General features: G+C 46.8%; 1 protein-coding gene across 3 annotated transcripts in view; it reads right to left on the minus strand.

Moving 5' to 3' along the window:
• GNAO1 (G protein subunit alpha o1) overlaps window positions 1-16,266 on the minus strand; it is a 184,021-nt gene that overhangs the window by 48,020 nt on the left and 119,735 nt on the right. For all 3 annotated transcript variants that reach the window (XR_013226583.1, XM_077310437.1, XM_077310438.1), the window contains exon 4: window positions 9,875-10,035. Coding sequence is in view for 2 of the 3 variants with exons in the window: in XM_077310437.1 (XP_077166552.1) it covers window positions 9,875-10,035 (161 nt within the window). In the remaining variant the exon portion in view is untranslated. The remainder of the gene's footprint in view (window positions 1-9,874; window positions 10,036-16,266) is intronic.

The following is a 16,266-nucleotide window of genomic DNA, read 5'->3' on the forward strand; positions in this document are numbered from 1 at the left end:
GACTGGCATAAGGTCATCAGTGAACATCTACATCACCTTTTTTCAATCTCATGACCATGTAAGTAAAGGTAAAGGTAAAGGTATCCCCTGTGCAAGCACCGAGTCATGTCTGACCCTTGGGGTGACGCCCTCTAGCGTTTTCATGGCAGACTCAATACGGGGTGGTTTGCCAGTGCCTTCCCCAGTCATGACCGTTTACCCCCCAGCAGCAAGCTGGGTACTCATTTTACCGACCTCGGAAGGATGGAAGGCTGAGTCGACCTTGAGCCGGCTGCTGGGATCGAACTCCCAACCTCACGGGCAAAGCTTTCAGGCAGCTGCCTTACCACTCTGCGCCACAAGAGGCTCTCATGACCATGTAGGAGCCCCTGAAATAAGTTTTCAGACTTTGCGGAGCCCTGGAAGTGATGTCACATCACTACACACACCATTAGCCTTCCTTTTGATCCCTCCCCCCCCCCACCTTTACTACGACTACGGTGGCTCTGGCTCTGGCTCTGGCTCAAGTAGGCCACACTTCAGAACTCCCACAGAGCACTTTCAAAACTCCTACAGACCCCAGTAGTCCATGGACCCCTGGTTGGGAATCAGTGATGTACATGATAGAGTGGTGATTCAAACCATTCTGGGGCCATTATGCATGGCAGGAAACCTCGCAAAAAGCCTGCAAAAGGAAAGGCATTTGTTTTTTAATTCTGCATGTGGCACTGGTTTTGCCATGGAAAACCTATCATAGTATTTTTGATTCTGCATGGAACTCACCCTTCATGGCAGCGAGCATACATTTTCCGCACCATTTCCTTGCACTATACGCTTTGCTATGACATTTTCTTTTATGCCGGTTCAAGGGATGCTTTTTATGCCATGCATAAATCTTACCGTGTTTTTTCCTCCTCCCCTGAGCTGTCTTACATCAATGCCTGAATGGAAAGCCCATGAACTACGATTCCTATGAGTCTCTGCTAGCAGCACGTGTCCATCAGGTGACATTGCTGCTGACCACAGCCTACCAATCAGCTCCTAGCACAATGGATGAGGTACCCTTCCACTTGTGGAAAGCCCTCTCAAATGCATAATCATTTACTTTGGTCTACTATGGTATGCAAAATAATGCACAAGCATGTTATTAAAAGGGACGATTTAAAAAGCATCAGTGAACTGACTTTGGTCAAAAACTGTGAGTGCATAATAGCCCCTGGTCTGATATACTTGGGCATCCATCCACCCTTATCTAACCCATTAAACCCCTCAACATCAGGTAGTCCTCCTCTGCAAGGGAATATATATATTGAAATAGAAAAGGAGGTTTTATATTGTTTTTAACAATTTGTTGAATTAATATTTTATTATATGTATTAACAATTTGTTTGCATTTGTTGTGAGACACCTTGAATTGGACAGGGAAGGGTGGCATACAAGAATAAAGACGATGATGATGATGATTATAGAAATTATGAACAAGAATGTTAAGAGATGAGAAATTCTTTGGGTCTCTTAAGAGTGTGTGTTTGGGGGGTGGGGGGTGAGTAGCATGCTTTGGACAGTGCGAGCATGATAGAAATAAACGAGTTAAATAGACACACAATTTGCCCTGCAATCCCTGTCTCGTCTTTAGCAAGTCTGTGAAGACAGTTCAGTATTTCCCCTCTTTTCATCTTGGAAAATAGTGACTTGATAGGGCTGACCCCAATCCAAGCACAGATGGCTTTCTGCTAGGCCATATTATATTATTTTGTCCAGTCTTATGCTTTCCGGAGGCTCCCTTCTTTTCCTGCGCTTCACTTTCCATGTCAATCCCATGTCGCTGGTGATGTCAGGGGGTGTGATTTTTCATCATTTCCATCTTTCATTGCCTGTAGGAGCGAATTCCCCTAGCAACCAACTACCTGAAAATGACATTTGTTTCCCTTACAGCAGACTTGGGCTCGTTAGCTGGTCTCCGCTGAATAGAGTGCTTTAATGGGTCTCTGGAAATGCGAGTCAGAGGGAGGCAGGAAGACGATCAGAGAAAGAAATGGTCTCATAGGGTATTTTTTTGGGTTGTAATGGCGTAAGCAAGAAAACCTTGCACAACTAATGCCAAGCAGGAGAGGCACGCTGATGTTTTGGGCTGAGAACAGTTTGTCAGAGACTTGTAGGTGGCCTCGTTTAGGGAATGGCTTGGGGACAGAGCATCTGCTTTGCTCACACAAGGTCCCAGGTTCAGTTCCTGGCAGCTGCTGTTAAACAGGACATGACAGTAGGTCAGGAGAGGTCAAACTGTGGTTCCATGGACATCTGGAGAGCCGCAGTTTGGCCACTCCTGAAATAGGTGATATGAAAGGCCCCTCTCTTCCTGAGATCCTGGAGAGCCATTGCCTATCAGAGCAAACTACACTAATTTAATAGACTAATAGTTTGATTAGGCAGCTTTTTGTGTTCATTGGGGCCATTGCTCAGTGAAAGAGCATGCAGAAGAAGTTGAAAGGATCAGGTAGTAGAGGATATGAAAGACCTCAGCCTGCAACCCTGGAGAGTTACAGACAGTCAGCCAGACCAGTGTTCGACTCAACAGAAGCCTGTTTCATGCCTTCATTGGTGGGACTAAGTGAACCATTCTTTTGTAAGCACTACTGGGGGAAAAGGCTGCCATTGCCAGTGGGCACTGCTGAATAGGTTCAGGAGATGGATGCAAGAGGGCCATGGGCTGATGTAACTAGCCCACAATGGGAAAAGGCTACTTTGCAGTGGGTAAGCCAATGCCCCAATGCCAATTTAATTATTTTAGATGTCTATTGTAGCCCAGGATTCTGCCTAAAGCTTCCTGGTTGAGCTGAAAAACTCTGAGAGCAGTTTTGCAAGGGAACTTCTGACTTCCATATAAACAGACGAGTTTATTGGTGCAGAAGCTGCCTACTGAACTAAATAAAGTATGCCTTACATATACTGAATTCCCACTTGATACCTGGCACAGACAAAGTGTACCATTTAGGAAGAATCATGCTTGTTTATGTCAGGTCGTTCCTTTCTGCATGTGCAGCCAGCAGTGATAAGAGGAGATGGTCTGCTCTTGCTGATTCATTCCAGTCCGGATGCTACATTTGTGAGGACCTTGTAAACATCTAGGAGTCACATCAAAGCTGCTATATGTCATAGTCCCACTGTATAGTGCATTGGTCCGACCCCAAACACAAAAAGCAAATGTTACAGCACTAATTGTTTTGTGTGTTATGTGGTTAGACTCTCCTTATTGGTCAGTTTCAGCCAGGGCATTCTTTTAAATTGTAAGGAAAAAATACTTCCAGCTGTATTTACTGTTGTGTAGCCAACTTGCTGAAAGTTTGATGTTTCTCCCACCATCAGTACTGCCAGTTCCCCTTTTGAAAAAAAATATTTTCAACTCCTTACAATTAAAAAAAAAACATACCCTCCCCAAAACTGACCAGTAAGGAGTGACCACCATGTAAGGAGAGACCACCATGTAGCACAATATGGCTAGTGGAGAGGGGGGGGGGGGCACAGCAATAGCACTTTAAGAAAACAGAGTTATAGCAAAGGGAAAATGAACTGAGGGCTGAATGAAGCAAAATCCGTGCAGAAGGAAAAAGCCTGACACACGTGCAAAGTGAAAATAAATTGCAGGAGGGAAAAATACACCCAACAGGAATGCTTGGTAAAAGTGAAGGAAAACACCAGTGCATAAAAGGCCCCTGTCTTCCACCAACAGGTAAAGACTTCTTTGGTCTAGTGTTCCTTCTGTGGTAGTCTGCTGCTTCTGTCAAAATGGTGTCCGGTTACAGTGGAAGCCAGCAGGAGTTTTGAGATTTGCCAGTCAAGGTGAGAGCGTAGGGGAACTAGGCTGTAGCCAAAGAGTTCCAAGGAAGCAGACAAGTGAAATCCAGAAAGCATAGTCCAAAAAACCAGTCCAAGGTCAAGAATTCCGGGAAGACTCGCAAAACAGGAGACAGGCAGAAATGAGGCACAGCAAGTATCCGCAGTCTATACAATTGCTTCCATGCTGACTTGATCTTCCAACTGGGCTTAAATAGGGGTTTCTGCTGACCCAGACATCATGCTGAGAAGACTTTTCTCCTTGCAGCAACCAGAAATGGGCTAACAGCTATGCACAGTGTCTTTTAGTTGTTCGCTCCCTCTAAAGATGACTTGCAGCTGTCTTGGGGGAGCTGTCAGCCTAGTGATTGACAGCTTCTCTCGGGCAAGTCTGGCAACTAGCCTTGAGTTCTGAGCAGCCTGGTCTTTGGCTGGGCAGACAGGGCATGCTGTTCGGCTGTGGTGGTTCTGCCTGGAATTTGAGGCTCCTGTTGAGGCTCCTCCTGTCTCATATCCCCTCTGCAAAGTCCCCATTGGTCTGAAGCTGGCTCATAACACCTTCAATGATATCTCCTTCATTCTCTCTGTTGTAATTATTGTGCTTTTACCTATGTAGTCTTGGTTTTCATTGTGTTTATTTAACTTCACTGTTAACTGCCTTGGTGGCTGAGATGGAGCTGAAAGGTGGGGTATCAATTCTGTACATAAAATTTATGCCAATAAGCATAAAAGGTGATTTTCATAGAATCATAGAATCATAGAGTTGGAAGGGGCCATACAGGCCATCTAGTCCAACCCCTTGCTCAATGCAGAATCAGCCCTAAGCATCCTAAAGCATCCAAGAAAAGTGTGTATCCAACCTTTGCTTGAAGACTGCCAGTGAGGGGGAGCTCACCACCTCCTTAGGCAGCCTATTCCACTGCTGAACTACTCTGACTGTGAAAATTTTTTTCCTGATATCTAGCCTATATCGTTGTACTTGAAGTTTAAACCCATTACTGCGTGTCCTCTCCTCTGCAGCCTACAGAAACAGCATCCTGCCCTCCTCCAAGTGACAACCTTTCAAATACTTAAAGAGGGCTATCATGTCCCCTCTCAACCTCCTTTAGGTTGAGAGGGGACATGATAGAATTTTGACCCCTTCCCACTCCTCACTGCAGCCTCTTGACCTATCAGCCCATGTGGGACGCATGGTGCTACATGGAAAGAACTGCTGGTAGAAAGCAGCACAAATCTGAAGCCATCAGCATCTTCTGCTGATGGGTAGCTGGCTCCAACCCGCCATGTTGACTGCAGGTCTGAAATCTGACTATCACACTTTCTCCACTGCCTATGGGCTTAGGGGTGTGCATGTTAGCCCAGCTCTTCTTGCTTGGGCACTGAACCCCTAGGAGGGAGCTTGGTCTGTTTAGCCTGAAGAGGAGATGACTGAGAGGGGATCTGATAACCATCTTCAAGTATTTAAAAGGCTGCCATGTAGAGGATGGAGCAGAGTTGCTCTATCTTGCCCCAGAGGGACAGACCAGAACCAATGGGATGAAATTAATTTAAAAAAAATTAGGTCTAAACATCAGGAAGAAATTCCTGATAGAGCGATTTCTCAGGGGAACAGGCTTCCTCAGGAGGTGGTGGGTTCTCCATCTTTGGAAATTTTAAAACAGAGGCTGGATAGCCATCGGATGGAGAGGCTGATTCGGTGAAGGTTCAAGGGGGTGGCAGGTTACAATAGATAAGCCATAGGGATGTGAGTGTCCTGCATAGTTTGGACCAAGGAGGTCCCTTCCAACTCTATTATTCTATGATTCTATGAACATTCTTTGCAAAGCCCCATTCCATAGGCTTGGCTCATTCCTGTGCTTCCCTGGAGAGGAAGACGTTCATTGCCACACTCTACGATGCCCTCTTTGTTTGGGATCCGAAAACGATAAAGTTGGAAGAAGCCATTTGGTTGCATCCTCTGCCGAAAGGCAGGATCATCCCCACCCCATCAATCTCACACATACCAGCATATCCCATCTGGACCACAAGCAGCATGAAAGCGCATTGCGGAAAGCTTCTGGCGGAACAAATAGCTCTCTTGGGTCCATTCACATCTCCCCTGTTTTCCTGCCTTTGGGGTGCAATGGCCAAGAGCCAAGGAACACCAGAGGAAGGGATTGACCCAAAACGGCAGCACTCTGGAGGGCAGCATCAAGCATGCTGGTGATAACCCCCCTCCCCCGAAGCTGAGATTGCTCACTAGTCATTACAGGACCACAAAAATTGCACCTGCGGTTTCATTCGGATATCACTTTAGCTATTTGCTAGAATGTCTCTGCAAACAGCTTCATTGGCTTGGGAGCAAACTGTTGATACCCTGGGATAATAAAGCAGCGGCTGGTATGCAAATGGTGAATCGAAGCTGATGGTCTAAATGGAATTAAATAGACATTGGCTGACCATGGCAGTATCTGATGCGGCATCTTTCATGCCAGTGTCAGGACTCATTACCTTTGCTTCTATCTGTGTGATGTACCATGTAAGGGAAGACCTAGCAGTCAAGACTGGGTTTTAAATCACCCCAGGCCATTTGCTGCGGGGGTATTGTGCCTTGCATAACAAGGCATTCTGTCCCTTACTACAGGGGTAGTCAACCTGTGGTCCTCCAGATGTCCATGGACTACAATTCCCAGGAGCCCCTGCCAGCAAATGCTGGCAGGGGCTCCTGGGAATTGTAGTCCATGGACATCTGGAGGACCACAGGTTGACTACCACTGCCTTACTATGCTTCAAGGACCAATTGACTTCTTACAAGTACAGAGGCAGGTACAAGTCAAGTACATGTCAGACATGAGTAGCAGGATTTCCTAGATTCCAGCATGTGGCGTGTCAGATTTGGACTGGGATCATGGTGTGCATGGAAATAGGGCTTTAGCCTTTCCCACTGTACCCATTTCCCAGCCTGAAATGATCCCAGGAGGCTGCTATTCATATCAATGGAGAAATTCACATTTTTCCTGGGATACAGATGGGTTGTCCCAGTGGGCCCCATATTGATCGTCTGTAGCCATTTCAGGTTGTGAGAACACCATGGGGTGGGTATGGATCTGGATCCAGATCTGGCACCCCTGTGCCCAAGGATGAAAGAGAACTTTTAACACACATCTGACTTTTAAAGTTCAGAAAGATGCTTTTATCAACACAATAGGGACTATACTACTGTGTACAGCATGTAGTATCCGCTGCTGTGTGTATCATCCTACTATATAATTTCTGTGTTGTTTAACGCATTGTGCTTATACATGCTTTGTTCTAGCTGTTCTAGAATGTGGTGGTTTGGTTTATCTTCTAATTTTCTGCCTTTGTGATGGGCTAGAGCCACATACAATAAACCTGACCTGATTTGCTCCTAAACTTTCTTGGATTTCCCATACTAGAAGACCCTTCACATCAAATTACCTGGCATTACTGGTTTTAGGGATACAACATTCCAACAGACTGTGCGTGTGTTTTAAAGGTTCAGCCTTAAACACAAATCTGCTCTGGAGCATACTCTCTAAATCTTTCGGATGGTGATTTGGGAACCAGCCCTTACTCTTCCTTGCATGAGTTGTCGTCATCTGCTGGAGACGTACATCCTCTTGTTTTTCAGAGTTGGGGGGGAGAGAAAGGGAAGTGGTCAAGGGCTAAAATAAATAGCATGTGGGTCATAAGCAGCCTGGAGTGAACTGTCAATTGTATTATTCCCTTGCACAACTAATGCACAATGACCCGTGGCTGGGGAAACCAGGAAATACTCACAACCTTGACTTGTGACCGACCTTCTGCTGAGGGTGTTAAAAATCACCAGAAGGAAAGCAACGGCCACAGATCTGAACATGTTATGACCAAATGATGTTTAAGCAGAAAATGCCCAAGTGTTTATGCAGGCCTGCCATGCAGGGGTAACAGCCTGTTCTCTTAACAAACGCCGAGGGTTAACCGGCCTGTTCACATCTGGATAGCCCAGGCTACCCTGAGCTTGGCCGATCTCAGAAGCTAAGCAGGGTCAGCCATTGTCATTCCCTGGATGGGAGACCACCAAGGAAGTCCTAGGTTGCCACTCAGAGTCAGAAAATGGCAAACTACTTCTGAATGTCTCTTGCCTTGAAAACCCTACAGTGGCCACCATCAATCAGTGACTTGACAGCACCCCACTCCCAAAAAGAAACCCAAACTGGTAAGCCAACATGTACTCTGAGAACATATACATTTCCTCAAATAGTGCTCCCTCCAACTGGTTTCCAGTTGGAAAAGTAGAGGCAAGGGGAAGGCCAACGCCCCTTCCTATGAAACAGTCACCGTTCATGTAGGAACTGAAGACTTACATCTGATTGTGTTAGGTCTGACATAGGGTAGGGACTAGCGTGGCCAGGTCCCATCGCTGGCAATATGGCTACGTCATTTCTGGTGTACACGGGAAGTGACGTCATCAAGCTGTGATGTCCAGGCAATGCTCTGGTATTTGGGCAAAACCACAATAGTAAAATTGGATTTTACCATAGAGTTTCCCCCCAGATACCAGAGTGTTGCCTAGACATCGCCATTGTGATGACATCACTTCTGATGCATGCTGGGAATGATGTTGCCAGCAATGTAATTGGGCCTCTCTCTCTTACCTGGTAAGTCCCTCTGCCAGCCAGCTGGGGGCCCCATCTCCACGGTGTGTGTGTGTGTGTGTGTGTGTGTGTGTGTGTGGCAACCATAGTAGGAATCCCAGACCAATCCTGTGTACCCCTTCATTTGTTATGCCTGGTACACATTACAAAGTCCTTTTGCTTGCTGGAGAACAACAGGAGGACTTTGTATCACACATGGGATGGGAGTTTGTATTGGTGCCTCCCATACACAAGCCAGCTCTTTTCTGTTTGTGAACACAACAAACCAGGGAGAAGTGACTTTAGCCCCCTGACCCTGCCAATGCTGTTTTTATGCCCTTAAACTGGAGCTACAGCTGGCCCAAGGAGCTACAATTGGCTCTGTGGTGAAACATCTGAATAACCACATAAATAATGTGATATTTTTTGTAATACTGGAGGCAACAGGGGATCCACAGGACAGTTTGAGGATGTGAAACCAGCATGGAGGTGAAAGATGGAGAGGTTATAGCCAATTCCCTCTGTCTTCTTGGACTGCAAACAGAAAAGAGCCAGTGTGCATGTAGGGAAGGAACAAAACTTCTCCAACCCACATGGGATGCAAAATCCTAATGATGTTCCCCCAAGAAAGAAAAGGACTTCGTAATGTGTTGGAGGAGCTGGGACTGGGCTTATCAGGAACTCAGATGTATTACTGTTTATGTCAATCTATAGGCATACACGTGGGTTACATTAGCAGATTTGAAACGGACATGTTTTTCAGGGAGGAATCTCTCCCTGTTGTTCCCTGGAAGGACACCCTACCATCATTAGTAATTACCCGAGGGCATGTGATCCTGCCACCGCCAACACTGATGGGTTTCTGTCCTGCTGTGATGACCCCTTTGGCTTCCTGGGAGATTTGTTTTTCGTTGTACCAGGGAGACAGATGAAAATGCCTGCTCTTGTATGAAGCAATGCTGCTCATGCGATATAGACCAAGAGAAGAACGACTGAGGTGGCTAAGCAGTGCAGAAACCGAACGAGAACATTGTGACTTAAGGCAGAGTTATGTGCCTATCAGGGAAGGCTTCATGATGTATCCTGATCTCGTCAGATCTCAGAAATGAAACACGGCAAGCCCTGGTTAGTACTTGAGTGGGAGGCCTCCACGGAAGGCATTGGCCAACCACCTCTGCTTCTCACTTGCTTTGAAAGCTCCTTGCTGGGCTTGCCAGAAGTTGATTGTGACTTGACAGCACTTTATGCACTACTTTACACAGCACTTTACACAGCACTTTACTACTGCAATCATTTGCCACTGGATTTTCCGGTGTAGGCAAGAGAATCCAGGAAGAGACGGATTGCTGTAGTACAGTAGTAGATTACAAAGACTGCCTGTGATTATTTCTTCTGCTTTGGGATTCTTTAATGGCAAATGGGATGCAGTGCCCCTCCCAGATACTCACTACTGAGCAGAGTCATTGAGTTGATATTCTCGGGACCGGTTGAAGCATTCTTGGATGCCAGAGTCTGCCCAAAGTCTCATCATTGCTGAAAGCAGCTCTGGAGAGAAGGGCTCCGTGTCCTCCATCCGACTGACGACATCGCAGACCATCTTCGCATCAGCCTAGAGAGAGACAGAAGCAGCAGCAGGTCATGTTGGTGCATCCCTGGACATGTCCTTTCCAGATTTTGGAACCTGCTTATGAAGGCAGATTGTGGAGACAACCCCCTTAAACTACAGCTTGGTTCCTTATGTGACCCTTTGGCAAAACAGCTACATTTGGGGGCCAGCTAAATGGGACTTTCTCAGCTTTTTTACCATGGAGAATCCCCCGAAACATTCTTCAGGTTCTGAGAAACCCCAGAAGTGGCATGATTGTGCGGGGTATGGTTGGGAAGTGTAGCTGGGTACATGCCCACCCAGAGGCCCTCCCATTCCCACCCCCTCTAGGCTTCACGGAATCCTGGCTGAGAAAGTCTGAGCTAAAGCGATTTTCTGAGGCAACCCGAATCATGCAAGATGAGAATATATTCTGCTTTTATGCTTCAAGTGACTTTCAATGGTTATTTCTGAAAAGGCAGCTTGAGGCCAACAACAAACCTAATTTTTTCTAGTGGGCCTCTGGACAGCACCACAGGTCCCTGACCTTTGTCTGCTTCCAAGCATACCAGCCCATGTTTCCTGAAGAAACTGTACTGTTTATTTGGTTTATCTCTTCCTGAAATAAAACAGAGCCCTGATCTGGATAGCTCAGGCTAGCCTGATCTCATCAGATCCCAGAAGCTAAGTAGGGTTACTCCTGGCTAATATTTGGATGAGAGACCACCAAGAAATGCCAGAGTTGTGGGTATCCCACCCTTCTTTTTGGCTTTACATGTAGCCTGGGGAGGAAAAGGGCTTTTGGGGATCTTAAAAGCTGGTTTACTTACTTGGCAACATTTTAGCATGTCCCAGCCAACTTGATTACATGGCTAACATTTATCAGTTGGGAGGGAATTTGGAGCCGTCTGGCTAGAGCATTGCCCGTTTGCAGCCTTGGTCTTGAAGGAGACTCTGAGAGAGCTCAGTTGACAGCCTTCCCATAATGGTGGGCACAACACTGGAAAGATTGCTCTAGAAGCCCACGGGATGTTCGCCTGGCCTCGACCCAGGCCAGGGCCTTTTCAGACCTGGCCCCAACCTGGTGGAATGAGCTCCCAGAAGAGCTAAGGGCCCTGCGGGATCTACCAGCTCTCCCACAAATCCATCAGAGGATCCCCTCCAATATTGAGATCTCTAACATCGAGATCACTGTTAGATCTATTGTATTGGTGCCACCCTCTTCTGAATATTATTCTCCCCACCAGGCTGAACTTGGGGGGAACTCGGGTAACTAATATCAGAATTGTGACCACCGCCACTTATATGTTATATGTAACTTTTGTTGATGTTAATTGGGATTTTTATGGGGATTTTATGGTGTTTTATGTTGTAAACCTCCCTAAGACCTATTAGAGAAGGGCGGTCTAAAAATTAATTAAATAATAATAATAACAACAACAACAACAACAACAATAACAGAAGGGGACTGAGTGGTGTGTATTGTGATGCACCTTGCAGGCACCGAATCAATCTATTTCGAAGCACCGTATGATTTGGTGAGTATGGGGGAGAAAGTACAGTAACTCCCTTCAATACAGTATAGAGTCCTTGAGATCATAGTGCCCCTGGCCCACTTGCATTATGCACATTTATTAATATACACCGATTTCACATATCCGTGTGCTCTTTGCACCTACACCCAAACACGGTACTTCCAGAATTTTCCTTGTGCTTTGAATTAATATTAATTTCCCTTCTTAACACAATGCATTTGAGATGACATTAAAAGGGGTGGCTGGGATTTGGTAGCCACCAGATCTGCATGGGGAGAAAAACCTCCTCCAGGCCAGCAGGAGAGGCTCACATGGTGACCGTACATATAGGGAGGAAGGATGAATGGTTGCCGTGAACTGCAATATCTGAAAAGAGGAAAAGGGCAACTCTTTCTGGGCTATTGAAGCAACTTCTCTTCTTCCCTTGTAGCGTATACATACTGCAGCCTCCCTCCCTCCCTCCCTCCCTCCCTCCCTCCCTCCCTCTCCTTTCCTTAGAGCAAGGCTGCAATCCCCATCTCCCCTGGTAAGAGCCGGAACCGTTCTCATTAGAATGCACGCTTTCATTTCTTAGAACCAGAGAAACACAGGAGTCGGGAAGGGCTGGGCACGGCCCGCTCACAGCACGCTGAATTCACAGGCCTCTCTGGCCAGGCGGGGACAGTCATATATAATTTATTGTGGCATTACTGTAATTGAGGGAAATGGCACAGGGAAGAAAACACCATGGAATCGACCCCACCGATGCTGCATAATGACTCTGTGGTTGGTGGCTGGCAACCGAAAGCTTGGATCCTGCCCATGGAGGCTTTCACCGTGGAAAGATTTGCTTGCGGTGAGTCACCACAAAGGGCGCCGCGGGCCAAGGCCAAGGCACAGAGATCTGGGTGGGCTGCTGACCGGTCTGAACGTGCTCCAAAGGATCAAAGGCCACCAGTTAGAGCCCAAGATGCAAAATAAGGGGGTTTCTTGGTTTTTCAGCATCCCTCATGAGGACCGGTTTTCTTTAGGTTGCCGGACACTACTGTGGCCTGGGCTAGTCCAATCTTGTCGCTTTGCAGAAGCTAAGCAAGTTTAGCCCTGGAGGTTTGGCCCCCGAGGAAGTTCGGGAGGGCTAAGCAGAAGCCGGCAACAGGAAAACACCCCCGCCAAGAAAAATCTGCAGGGCTGCCAAAAATCAGCAGCACTTTAACTACACAGAGACTGTTGGTTGTGAAGTGGCTCACAAACATTTTATACCAATAACAAATACATACAGGATATTTAATTTTTGTTGAAATGATCTTGCTCCCCCCCCCGCCCTCTTGCTTTGTTCCAAACAAGCAAACAAACATGTAAGAATCCAAAAGCGAAAATATCCCTGTTACGGTTTTTATTGAATGTTATGCTTGGCTTCTTTGATTTTATGCTTTAAAAAATATCCCACTTTTCTTCCTCATCAGGACCTAAAGAGGCTTGTTCTCCTCCTCCACTATCCTCATAAAAACAGCCTTGTGAGGTAGGCTGGGAGGAAACTCTGTGATAGGCCCAGGGTCACCTGACAAGCTTCCATGGCACAGCGAAGATTGGAACCCAACTGCCCCAGCTTTTAGTCTGACCCCTTAACTACCCTTTCATGCCAGCCCTCTTACAAGTCTGTGTTTTATGGTGTTTTGGTGCTGGTTTTATTTTTGTGCTTTTTATTGTTGCTATTGTTGGATGCCCCTTGTAAGCCTCTGTCGACTGAGAATGCAGAGTGGACATTTATTCAATCAAATAGTGATGTAGCATGCAGGTTTAAAAAAAATATTTATCCTACCATTGCTCAGAGCAATAGGGCAATTGGAACCCACCCTGGATTGCTAGGAAGGATATTCCAGACAGAAGAGCCCCACTCATAAATGGATTCTTGAAGAAGATTTTCACTGCTCGAAGGAGTCTGAAAGTGGCTTACAATCGCCTTCCCTATGAGGCAGGTGAGCTCTGAGAGGATTGCTCTGTGAGAACATCAGGGCTGTGAGGAACCCAAGGTCACTCAACTTGCAAGATAAGAAGCTGCCGCTCTTAACCACAACACCTAACCTCTGAAAGCTACAGGAGCCCAGAAGTGGGTTGTTGCAGAGTTCATCCTAAAAACAGTCCTCCGGGTGCTCTGATCCTTAGACCATTTAGTATATCTGCAAATCAAACCCGACTCTGAGACACAGCAGAAGCCAAATGCAGTTTAGGGAGATAGTTTGCTTGGGGCCAAAATCAAGATGGGTGGCAAGATTTTCAATGAGGATAACATGGTGTTGTAACCACCGCCGGGATTAAGGACATATATCCCAGCCTTCTGCTTGATGGTATCTGGCCAGAAATCCAAAGAAATGAAATTATCACGGTTTACATTTTTAACAAAATAAATCTTCTCTCTTGAATAGCTCTAGGGAATGTGGCTCTGCCGCACAGTCATGTATGTGATACACTCCCAAATCTCTGACTATGAATCGTAGTTCCCCTACCAACCATTTGGCATGTAACATTATTGCTGTTTGTGGCGGTATTACTTCGGGCTGTTAAATTCCACTGCTTTCCTCCCTGGGAGCATAATGCCTTCCAGTATCGTCGTATCATTTCTTCCGCTGCCTCTTGCCTGCATCTGATTCACCTATACGCCAACTGTGATAGTTTTCTCTGTCCTTGATGACGAACAGCTGAAAACTGGCCCCATTTGAGAGAACCACAATCAAGATGTCAGGAGGAGGGAGGACTTGTCATGGCATCTTTGGAATGGTTTGCTCATACATGCAAGCTGTTGTCTAGGGCTAAACGGGAATGTCTGAACCAGGGGCTTAGAAGTATCAAGCAATGAGAGGCAACATGCTCTCATTGAGAGCAGGCTCTCTCAACCAAGGTTTCTTGACAGCCCTGGAAGGGTTTCCCAAATGGGTAGGAGAGCCAGTTTGGTGTAGTGGTTAGGAGTGCGGACTTCTAATCTGGCATGCCGGGTTCAATTCCTGCTCCCCCACATGCAGCCGGCTGGGTGTCCTTGGAATCATCACAGCACTGATAAAACTGTTGTGACCGAGCAGTGATATCAGGGTTCTCTCAGCCTCACCCACCTCACAGGGTGTCTGTTGTGGGGAGAGGAATGGGAAGGCAACTGTAAGCCGCTTTGAGCCCCCTTCGGGTAGAGAAAAGCGGCATATAAGAACCAACTCTTCTTCTTCCTCTTCTTCTTCTTCTTCTTTAATTTTTAAATGTATTTGTTAAATATTTATTGGGTGATATGACCACATGTGGTCATGTTGAGCCACCCCTGCTCTCAAAATGGCCAATGATGGGCCTGGAGGGGGTGGGAAGGGGAGGGGCCCCAGCGGAGCGTGCACATGGCTATGCTTCCCAACCATATTCTGTACCACGTCTGGGGTTTCTCGAAGCCTGAATAATGTTTCAGGGGTTTCTCAATGGGAAAAAGGTTGGGAAAGACCACTCTGGAGGATGGGATCTCTGGATCGAGCGTCTAGGACAGGCTTTCTCAACCAGGAGTTTGTATATATATATATATGTCTATGGTCATGTCGACTGCCCCCCCCCCCAATGGCCAATCATGGGCAAGCAGATTCCTCACAAATCATCATGTAAACGAATAAATGCTGTTTTTCAGTGAAATCCTGCCCTTTGGTATACATCTAAATAGTCCTGACATTAATGGATGCCATCCCATTTGGTAGCAGTTCTGCGCGGGTGCAGTTTCAAGTAAACCTGACGCAAACCAACATGGCTGGTGTCTATAGCTGCGCGACATGATCAAACAGACTGTGTGAGAGGCTCCCATCTGATGACTACCTTCAAATGCACCAAGTTCCAGAGTTGAGTCACATTATCCTGATGCCTACTGTCAACCAGGACTGGCCTGGCTCTAGCCATATGGTGCATGCTTCCACTTGCAATCAGAGCACTTGAACCAGCATGCTACAAATCGCCCTTTGCATTTCCGAGACGAAGCCCTCTTGCCTTCCTCCAACAAAGGTGAGCATATTATAACATGTAGTGAGGCCCTTAAAGGTAAAGGTATCCCCTGTGCAAGCACCGAGTCATGTCTGACCCTTGGGGTGACGCCCTCCAGTGTTTTCATGGCAGACGCAGTACGGGGTGGTTTGCCATTCCCTTCCCCAGTCATAACCGTTTTACCCCCCAGCAAGCTGGGTCCTCATTTTACTGACCTCGGAAGGATGGAAGGCTGAGTTAATCTTGAGCCAGCTGCTGGGATCGAACTCCCAGCCTCATGGTCAGAGCTTCAGACAGCATGTCGGCTGCCTTACCACCCTGCTCCACAAGAGGCTCAGTGAGGCCCTTATGAAGGCTATTTATTGAGTTCACAGAAGAGGCAGGATTTGAACCAGGGACTTCCTGATGAGTCCTTCAGCGACAGTTCCTTCATGCTAATTGCAAAGACCAGTCTGGTTCAACTGCAACCGTTAGGTACTCAAGCCCTAAACTGGCAGTCATTTATGCTACCACCTTTATAACATATCCCATTCCCCTCTCTCTTTCTCTCTCTTCTTTTCTTGTAGAATATGCTCTTTCTGGGGGTTTCTTTGTCTGGGCAGACTGCAACATGCTCAGTAAGCAGTGCTGCACCTCCAAAGTAATGAAAGCAATCTTTTTTATTTCCTGGCTGCCTGCCACCCGCAACCACATCGCCAAGCCCAAGAACCACCACGGCTGGCCCTCCCGGTAGGCAGATTAAGCATCC

Source organism: Paroedura picta, chromosome 14 (assembly GCF_049243985.1).
Source record: "Paroedura picta isolate Pp20150507F chromosome 14, Ppicta_v3.0, whole genome shotgun sequence".
Classification (NCBI taxonomy): domain Eukaryota; kingdom Metazoa; phylum Chordata; class Lepidosauria; order Squamata; family Gekkonidae; genus Paroedura; species Paroedura picta.